Source organism: Lagenorhynchus albirostris, chromosome 2 (genome assembly GCF_949774975.1).
Source record: "Lagenorhynchus albirostris chromosome 2, mLagAlb1.1, whole genome shotgun sequence".
NCBI lineage: Eukaryota > Metazoa > Chordata > Mammalia > Artiodactyla > Delphinidae > Lagenorhynchus > Lagenorhynchus albirostris.
This window is the reverse complement of record NC_083096.1, coordinates 22266280-22276543: the sequence shown is the minus strand read 5'-3', so window position 1 is coordinate 22276543 and position 10264 is coordinate 22266280. Positions and strand designations below refer to the sequence as shown.

The following is a 10264-nucleotide window of genomic DNA, read 5'->3' as shown; positions in this document are numbered from 1 at the left end:
AGAGCAGTAATAGTGTTTTAGCAAGAAGTACTTTCGGTCTCGGTCAATTGATCTTTAGTTATCACTACGCAAATTTACTTTATAGCCCTTTTATATCTCTCGCCAAGCCACTTCACACACCAATTTCCCTACTGTGCATCGCAAGACAACTGTGGCGAATGCCGGGAGGGAAAGGGCGGGGAATGCGCGCGGTCAGCGGGCTAGAAAAGTGCCTGGGCGGCTGAGATAAGGCCCGCTCAAATATGCCTTCTGGGCCTCACCACAGCTAGACCCGCGAGGATCCTCTTCCCCCATCGCGGGCCTTGACGCGGAGTGGGGCGGGGCGGGCGGACGCGCCATGTCTCAAAACCAATCGACAGCGCCGGGCACTATTCAAAAGGCCGAGGGACCAATGGGAGCCCTGGGAGGCCAACTGGGGGGCGGGACGAGGAGAGGGCGGGGCCGGGGGGGCGCGCGCCCGGGCTGCGGGACCGCGGGGCGCGAGAGCGCGAGAGCCGGCAGTGTCGCGCGCGCGGAACCGCCGCCGGGTAGCTGCTCAGCAACTCTCCCGGAGCTGTTCGTGTTCCCGCCGGAGTCCGGAGCAGGTGAGCGCCCGTACCCACGCCCCGCTCCCCACGGCGCAGTCTCCGAGGGGCCGCGGGGAGGCCCGCAGGGCGGGCGGGGCGGGCGCGGCGGGTGGACCGGGGTTCCTGGGCGCCGGGCCTGGTGCCGCGGCCTCGCCCTCCCCTTCTCCGAGTCGGTCCGGGCCGCTGCTGGCGAGGCTGAAGGTGCGTCCGGCCCGGCCAGCTGCGGAAATGGAGCTGCGGTTTTAAATTGCAGACGTTTCCCTCCATTTTGGACGCGCCGCGTCGGTGTAAAATGATGTTGGCTGGGGAGGATGAGTGGGTGGGTGACCCACCCCGGTCCCTTTGTCCCCGCCCTGCAGCACCAGCCCTCCCAAGCCGGCTCCGAGCGCCTTTTTGACAGATTAGCGGGTGGCTTGGTGGGCCCTGCTCTCGGGGAGGCGGAAAAGGCGCGGCAGCCTGGCGGACGGGGAAGTGAGGTTGCAAAGTTGCCTTTAATTCTCGCTGGTTGTCACTGGCCTTGAGGGTCGTGGCGGTCTCTGTTCGGCTATTCTCCAGTGCTGGCTGCGCGCGTTGCATTCCCTCGCCCGGTGTTTCCTCACACTCAAGAAACGGGTACTTAGGCAGGTTTGCGTACTCCAGCTAAAGCTCGATCCTACTTTTTCATCTTTTTAAAGGCTTTAAAAAAATTCTTCGTAATGACACCTTCCGACACTCGCAAGGGACACTTAGCGCTTGATGGCAGAGGGCCTGGTTCCAGGCGGTTCCATCAAAATGATTGCACGGTCTGGTCGGGAGTCAGGCTGTGGATATTCAGAACGACCCAGTAGATACATTGGACAGCGCGTGGACAGTGCAAGGGTTCAGCCTGGAGCGAGCGAGCTTGCTCACGGGCTGTGGCGGGCATGCACCCGGCCGGAGCCCAGGTAGATACACGCTCCTGGTCCCAGCCCTCAGGGACCTTGCAAATAAATACGTGCAAATCTGTAATTACACTTTGTAGCAACTGCCGTGGAGGAAACGGGGTGTGTGTGTGTGTGTGTGTGTGTGTGTGTGTGTGCGCGCGCGCGTGTGTGCGTGTGCGCGCGCGCGCGCTAATTTAGACTGGGCACCAAGTCCAGTTTAAGTTTAGTTTCTGAGAGCTGTCTAGGGAGGAGGGAAGAGAGTGAGTAGGAGGAGAATTATTGTTACCTTCAGTTCTTTATATTGCTTAGGGGAGAAGTCAGGCCGTGCCGCCCCTACAGCCAAGAAGGTGGCGTTTCTTCTGCTTTCTGCGACAGGGGCAGGAGATAGGCCAGGGGTTCCCGTTTGGGTTTTGCCTGCCAGGCCAGCCTTGGGCCCAGGTGTTGAAGAGGGAAGCTGTCAAACTTCATTTGAGCTTCCCTTTCTCTGCCACGTTTAGACTAACTTGGGAAAGTGAGGAAAGATGACCAAAGGCCTCTGTAACACTGCGATCAGCAGAGAATAGCACATTCAGTTGTGCTGATAAACAGTAACATATTGGAGCTGATACGTGTGGGGATTCCAGTGCCAATTGCCACTGAGGTTAGCAAGCATGTTGTAGCTTAATAGAGAAAAGCCTGAGGGTCCCCATGTTTCCACTGCTAATGGGGAATGGAGACATTGTGCTCAGTAAACAAAATCTTTCTTTGCCAACCTACTTGGCTAAAACCTCCCTTCTGAGGGAGGCTGATCCCTGTGTGTTTTGACTCCATCAGGTGAGCATAGCGATGTGCGCAAATGTCCTGGGGCTTTTCTGTCCTACCTGGCTAATTCACTCCTGCAGAATTAGGATGTGATGCACTGTGTGACACTTGTGTGTGGATCTTGTGCGAAGTGGAGGTGCACATAATGTTGGTAGTTTCGCCTTTTGGAACATTTGTGTGTGAGATAGTGGTCTCCGAAGGAGCGTGCTGGTTTGTTCCTATTTTTTCTTTTTTTTCAGCCATTATATGAAAGATCGTTATCGAGTCCTAATTCCTAACTCTTTTTTTAAAAATGTTTAGAGACCTAACAGATATCCACCAGCTATCTTAATTTGTTTAACCCCAAATATTTAATTGATAGCAGAAAAACCTCTTTGGCATTGACCTGTGTCCGGTATTGCACAGATACTGTGTGTGTGGTGTAAAATAGGTACAACGGAAAGATGTCAATAAATGAATTTTCCAAAAAGGACAGAATCTGCTCAAGGGCCTTTTAAAAAATCCAGGTGGCTCCCAAGTCCTGAGGGCCTGTGTTTCAAAAGTTTACAAAGAGTTGTTTGAAACTCGGATGGCATCTTCACGTAGAAAGATGTAATTGCCTTCTGCCCGCCCTGGTTGACCAATGTCAGAGAACTAGTACTAATAGCAGTGGTTTGATTTTAGGGGGTCCGAGGAGAAGGAGGGGGCACGAGAGGAGGGCACATTTCCTTCCTCTTTCTTAGTGTTTGGAGGCTCAGAGCTAAATGTTGAAATAGGCAAAACTTGCTGTTGTCACCTTCCTTTTTTGTGCCCCTCGTCCGGGTCCCAAGGTGTCTACCGCCCTCTGCTTCCCAAGTGCCCCTCACGTGACTCCTCAGCCAGGTGTGACTTCATTCCCAGAGTGTCTGGGGTCCTCCCCGTGCCCCGACCACCCCCCCCCCCCAAGCCCAAACCTTCTCATTACCACAGTGATGCTCTCTCAGGTAGGTTTGGGAAGAAAGCCATCTCTTGTACCTAATGTGTAAATGGACTGACATCCTCTAATCACCACCTAAGTCTCTGTGTTTTCTTTCATCTACTGACCTAGCTCCTATCTATCTAAGCAAGTGAAGCTTGTGAAGTTTTTTCCTCAGGCGATTAACAGTGAAGAAATGTGGTGCTTGGGAAAGACTTTTTCTCAGGAGGGGTGTGGTAATCTTTCTCCTTTCTTAACTCTGGAGAGTCTTCAGAAGTTCTCAAGTGTTGTTTTTGTTGACAGGAGCCGGGTGAGGATTGTATCTTTATATGCCCAGAGGATGTTTCGGGAATTACTTAGTTGGTGGAATGAGGGTGACTGTAAGGAGAGATTTTTGGGTCCTCCTGTCTCCTTCTTAGACGAGGCCCAGCTAGTTCAGTTGGTGTTGGAGCAGTCGGCAGGCGCTGGTTTTGTCCTGTGGAAAGGTGAATCTGCTGGTCCGAGGAGGGAGAAACATTACTACCTAAGAGCTTGAAGCACCCAGCAGTCAGTTGATGTTTGAAAAACAGGCCTCATGTAAGTGACAATTGCTGCAGGTTGCTTGTGGCTTCTTAGAGTGTTGTTTTCATACCAGGCTTCATGGGCCACGTTTTGGTTCAGTGGAGAAGAGGGTTATAACTGGGGGTTGATGTCTGCTGTAGGCTTTTGAAAAAAGAGCTAGGATGCTGGCCCAGGTATGTGGTTGGCAGTTACTTGGTAGGCATTTGAGACTTCAGCTGTAAGACTTGAAAGCTTGGTGAAAACCCCAAATTTGCTATTCATTTTAGATTTGGAGTTATATTGTTCTCCCTGTTGGTAGGTTATAGTAATGCTAAGTACACAGCCTTGATTTTCCCCATCTGTTGCCTCGTTTACTGTTTTTAGTAAAGGTAGTTTGTTAAAAATTAGATAATACATCTTTAAAGCTTTTGTAAGACTACAGTCATCCCCCCTTATCTGCAGTTTCACTTTCTGAGGTGGTCACCTGCGGTCCAATAATATTAAATGGAGAATTCCAGAAATAAATAGTTCATAAGTTTTAAATTATGTGCCACTCTGAGTAGCGGGATGAAATCTTGGGCTGTCCCTCTCCATCCAGCCTGGGATGTGAATCGTCCCTTTGTCCAGCGCATCTTGCCCATTAGTCACTTAGTAGCCATCTCGGTAATCTGTCGAGGTATCACACTGCTTGTGTTCAAGTGACCCTTATTTTACTTAATAATGGCCTCAAAGCACAAGAGTAGTGACGCTGGCAATTCAGATACGCCAAAGAGAAGCTGTAAAGTGCTTCCTTTAAGCGAAAAGGTGACAATTCTTGGCTTAATAGGGAAAGAAAAAAAATCCTATGCTGAGGTTGCTGAGACCTATGGTAAGAACGAATCTTCTGTCTGTGAAATTGTGAAGAAGGAAACAGAAATTCCTGCTAGTTTCGCTGTTGTACCTCAAACTGCAAGTTACGGCCACAGTGTGGGGTTAAGTGCTTAGTTAAGATGGAAAAGGCATTAAATTTGTGCCTTTAAGGTATTTTGAGAGAGAGACCGACCACCTTCATATAACTTTTATTAAAGTATATTGTTATAATTGTTTTATTATTAGTTATTGTTGTTAACCTCTTACGGTGCCTAATTTATAAATTAAACTTTATCATAGGTGTGTATGTATAGGAAAAAACACGGTATGTATGGGGCTCTGTACTATCTGTGGTTTCAGGCATCCACTAGGGATGCCTGGGGGTCTTAGGATATATCCCTCTTGGATAAGGAGGGGACTACTGTATATGCAGAGTTATCAATCAGAAAATGTGTGTCCTTTGTGAGATTGTGCCTTATTAATTAAAGAAGTATAGTTACTGTAGGTGGGTAGCGTATTGCATGGTGCAAATCATTTGGGGCCTTTATGTTTTGTCATATTTAATCCTTAGTGCCACTTCCGTGTACAGTGGCTGTATAAAGTGATTCCCAGTGAGTTATGGTGTAGCAGAAGGAACAACCTCTATGTCCTGACTCTGCCTCTTCATGCCATCTCTTTCTATGCCCTTGAACAAAACAGTTAACATCTTTAAGCTTCAGTTTTCTCACCTTTAAAATAGGAGTTGTTCACCCTCTCCTCTAGAGGCTTTTGTAGCCTGAAAGTCTTGACCAGTTAAACATTTTGGAAAGTTGTACTTTAGCGTTTAATCTATGAAAAAAGACAAATGTAAGTGTGTATGCGCTGACTCTATTTTTTTTTTTTAAACTATTCAGACTGATTTTCAAAATGCCAAGTAGGAAATTTGCCGATGGTGAGGTGGTAAGAGGTCGATGGCCCGGGAGTTCACTTTATTATGAAGTAGAAATTCTGAGCCATGACAGCAACTCCCAGCTTTACAACGTAAGATACAAAGATGGAACTGAACTTGAATTGAAAGAGAGTGATATCAAGGTAAGCACTCTGGTTTACAGAGCATGTTTATAATAGTTGGGAAATCACTGTAGGTGTGGTTTTTAAGCTTTAGAGCAGTCAGGTCTGGCTCTCTGCAGGCGTAGGGTCACTCTCCTGCTTTAGGTCAGATCCTGTTTTTTGGCTTTGGGAATGTATGAATGAGGCACAGTGCCCTGTTGCTAAGAAGCTGTCAGTCTGCTGAAGTCAGACACTTACATCGTCCTCTCCCTAGTTTAATGCACTCTGTCATTCTGTGACAGTTTGTCATGCGTGGCGTTGGAGCACATCAAGGGTAGGGAAGGGCACTGGGTTTTGGGGAAGGCTTTCAGAGCTGAGTGCTGAGGACAGATAGGGAAAACTCAGGTGATGGGGTGGGGGGACTTCCACAGCAGACAGCATGCCAAAGGCTTGGGTCGGGAGTCACAGACGACCAATGCTGAAAGGGTGTGGTGGGCGAGGGCCGGAGGAGGGGAAAGAAGGAGCCAGAACTGGAGGGGTTTGGGCTTCATCCCAGACACCGAGGATTTAATCAGGAGAGTGACATTAATTAGATTTGAGTCCAAGGCTTCTCAACCTATCTGGTGAGGACCTGAGCTTGCAAATGTCTGGTCCATGGTATAGAAGTATTTACGTAACATACCGTAATTACTAGGCAAATGGGAAAAAAAAAAGGTACAAAATAAAACCCTAACTTTTCACTGTCAGATTCAATAGACATAAAATTGCTTTGTCAAAATGCTATAAAAATTGCTGCCCATCTCTTCTCAGTTTCATTCCTTGCTGCAGATCAGTAACAAACAGTTCTTGAGCCCGCAGCCTGTGGATCACAGTCTGAGTGCTCTAGACCAGGGGTTGGCAACATTTTTGAGTAAAAGGACTTGTACATATAGTTCGTGCACTGCAGGAGCAACTGTGGACATGGCTGTGTCCCAATGCAATTTTATTCATGGACATTGAAGTTCAGATGATTCTCACATGCCACCAAGTTTCATTCTTCTTTTGATTTTGTTTGCAGTCATTTGAGAACTGTAAAGCCATTCTTCGCTCCTGTGCCACCCATACTGGGTGGGAGGGATTTGGGCTGGGGGTTAGTTTGCCTTCCTCAGGTCTAGGTTCCTGGAAATATTCGGAGTAGGTGAGGGCAGGGTAAAACATTGCTGTGTAACCCAGTCTTGGACTCGTTTTCAAGATCTGATCGTGTTTTATTCAGAGTGAAACTGAGATGAATTTTCTTGTTATTGTTTGTGTGCTAATTTTTTTTTTGTCCTATCATCTCAGTTTTAATCAATGTTATTTGTATCTCTTATATATGTTATTAGGAAAATGTACAGCTGCTTGGTTTAGAACACTCATTTCCTCGCAATACCTTCAAAGAAGAGTTAGGGGTGGAAAGGCTGCTTTGGTCTCAGGAGAGACGGGTCATTATAGCTGAAGCTGTTATTGGCCTCATCTGATGGATGCTCAGATCCCATGAGTTCCCAGGGTGGTTTTAGAGTCACTGGTGCAGTCATTGCCGTTGCTGCCCTCTGGCAGTGTGGGTCTGCGTGTGTTATGACTTATGGTGAAGCTCTGCCTTTTCTCCTCCCTCTAGCCTTTAACCTCCTTCAGGCAAAGGAAAAGTGGCTCAACTTCCAGTTCTCCCTCCAGACGCAGAGGGAGCCGCTCCAGGTCGCGCTCCCGATCCCCTGGCCGGCCCCCAAAAGGTTCCCGCCCATCCGTCTCAGCTTCGCACCAGGCTGACATTAAGGAAGCAAAGAAGGAAGCAAGGAAGGAAATATTGGAAGTTAAACTGACTCCACTGGTATTGGTACGTGTGTTTGGGAGATCTCCAACCTTACCACAGTGTTTAATCTGCCCAAATCATGTCTTCCCCTTTATGTGTACTCAAGTGATTTGCAGTTAATAATATTAAAGATTACATGAAAAAATGAATGTTTGGAAGAATAGAAGGTATAATGCTTTTAAATACCATGAAAAAGAACATTTTTAAGTTATGAGTGCAATTTAATATTGTGGTTTTTTTTCTAAAAAAAGCAGTGTTTAAATTTGAAATAGATGTAGATTGTAGACTGAACTGAATAGTTTTTATAGTGAATAAAAGTTCATGTAGAAAATAATGAGACATAACTGTATCTTATAAAAACATATTCTTGCTGTCTTAGTATCATTGTACTTGATTGCTTTCCCTATTCGGAGATGATACTTTTAATGGAATTTACTTTCAGAGTTCAAGGTTGGAAATATTAGGTAGGGTGTGCAGAGCCTGGAGGACCTTGCACAATGAACATTTTAGATAGTAGACCAAATTGAAATAATAAATAAACAGAATTGAAGAAAGGTCATTGTTTATTCTGTTCACTTACTGTTACCTCTTTTCTGGATAAAATGTACAGATTTTTGATAACCTTAAAACACTGGATTTATTACATAGTGTTTTGTAGTCAGATTTTTAAATTTTAAGATGTTGGGCATAACCTTCTGTGTTGTATTTTCCTGCATCACTTTTTTTTTTTTGGTACGCGGGCCTCTCACTGTTGTGGCCTCTCCCGTTGCGGAGCACAGGCTCCGGACGCGCAGGCTCAGCGGCCATGGCTCACAGGCCCAGCCGCTCCGCCGCACATGGGATCTTCCCGAACCGGGGCACGAACCCGTGTCCCCTGCATCGGCAGGCGGACCCTCAACCACTGCGCCACCAGCGAAGCCCTGCATGTAGCTTTGACATCACATCATCCTTATTCTTTTGGACTCCTAATTGTGATCTTTGCAGTACCTTGCCTCACTGTGTGAATACCCCGTCAATTTGCAGTCAGTACAGTTCAGGGTCAGCTGAGTAGCTATGTTACAGGATTACATTTGTGGTTGCTGTGGATTACACGTTGGACCTTTGAAAAACCGAGAGTGTAGTTTTTAGGTGGGTCCGTTTGCTGCTAAGTGGCTCGTTGGCACTTTGGTAAACTTAGTATATGTTGAATGCTGTCACTGCTCAGTTAGACCTTGATTTGAGCTAGAACTTGATACTATATTAATGCCGTCTTTCGACAGCTGGCCTCCCAAAAGATATATTTTTCTTTTTAATTAATCTGTCAGTGACTTTAAAGGAGCAAAGTCACCTATTTCAGCCCTACATTGCCTGGAAAATGTTTTGTAAGCGAAAGTCCTTCCTCTGTACAGTCAGCAAGAAATTCCCTCCACTGCTTGAAGAGAATGACATTCAAGGAAAGAGACTGAATTGAGAAAGGAGACATTAGGGAGAGAAAATGTAAGGTTAAATAGAAATAAGGCAGATGAAATTCAGAAAGTAGGCAGTTTGTAGGTTACTAGTAATACTCCATAAGTAGCCACTATTTCTTAATTTCCTGTTATTAAGCTGTTTGGGGGCCGTGAATGTCTTTTCCTCTTTTTTTTTAACGAGTTATTGAGCTGATTTACCAATTTTTACTGTATCTACCTCTCATAGTGAATATTATTAGAGCATCTGTTATCGAACAGTGAAATTATAAGATTTAGTCTAATTTTGTTTAAAAGATGGAAGATCTTATGTGGAAACCTCTACTGTAAGAGCCAATCTTTTGAAGATTAGGAAATTCTAATCAATTTTATTCCATTTCATTTTTTTAAAAAGTGGGCTGAAATTCTTCAGCATTACGGCTGTGAAAATCTTTGGTTGGTTTTATTGCTTGGTTTCACAGTACTGAACTTTTACCATCATGTACCTTTTTACTAAGTTATCATTCTTATGGTTAAAATGTTTTATATTCTTCAATTTAGAAGCCATTTGGAAATAGCATCAACAGATATAACGGGGAGCCTGAGCACATAGAGAGGAATGACATACCTCACAAAAACACGCAGGTACAGAGGGGTTCATTTTCCTCTCAGGTAATTTTTTTCCTTGTTAAAGTGACTTTCTCTAAAGAAGCACATTGAAAAACATAATTTTTCTTAGAATCTTTTCTAAGATTCTGTTCTTAAATTAAGACTGAGTATAATTTAACAAATTTATTCTTATTAGTGTATATGGCTGTACTAAGATGCTGAATTACTTAATGTGGTAGTATTAATGATACTTACTGACTACAGATATTTAATACTTTTTATTTTTTAAATAGGAAAAATTCTCTTTGTCACAAGAGAGTAGTTATATACTTACACAGTATAGCCTTCATCCACGAAGAGAAGAGGTCAAATTAAAAGAAATAGATTCAAAGGAAGAAAAAATTGTTACAAAAGGACCTACGTCGTTGAGAACCTTTGAAGTGACAGCCACACAGCAGAAGGACTTAGAATTTGGAGGAGTACCTGGTAGGCATCAGAACCGGCCTAGGGAGGGCAGGCAGGGTGGGCAAACGCTGGTTGTGATAAAGTGAGCAGGAAAGGGCTTTCTCTGAAGAAATCTGAAGGCGGCCAGGTAGTGAGCCAGGTGGGAGCCTGGGGAAGAGTTTCCAGTCAGAAGGGACAGCAGGTGCAAAGGCCTGAGTAGGAGTATTTTTGAGGGTTATCATGGAGTAGAAAGGGTGCCACTGTGGCTATATTTAAAACTTCTGGCAATCTTTTTTTTTTTTTTTTTTTCCCGGTACGCGGGCCTCTCACTGCTGTGGCCT

At 45.5% G+C, this 10264-nt stretch overlaps 1 protein-coding gene across 6 annotated transcripts in view; it reads left to right on the top strand.

The window, feature by feature from the left end:
* Positions 1 to 459: 459 nt before the first annotated feature.
* The window catches only part of LBR (lamin B receptor), a 42394-nt gene continuing 32589 nt past the window's right edge, over positions 460 to 10264 (top strand). For 3 of the 6 annotated variants that reach the window (XM_060127739.1, XM_060127725.1, XM_060127721.1), the window contains exons 1-6: positions 527 to 584; positions 1241 to 1489; positions 5486 to 5663; positions 7255 to 7470; positions 9432 to 9515; positions 9773 to 9965. In XM_060127739.1, the coding sequence (XP_059983722.1) occupies positions 1302 to 1489; positions 5486 to 5663; positions 7255 to 7470; positions 9432 to 9515; positions 9773 to 9965 (859 nt within the window). In that variant the 5' untranslated portion in view covers positions 527 to 584; positions 1241 to 1301. Of the gene's footprint in view, positions 585 to 1240; positions 1490 to 3692; positions 3780 to 5485; positions 5664 to 7254; positions 7471 to 9431; positions 9516 to 9772; positions 9966 to 10264 lie in introns of those variants that run through there. The other 3 variants (XM_060127717.1, XM_060127730.1, XM_060127736.1) reach the window with 3 other exon arrangements.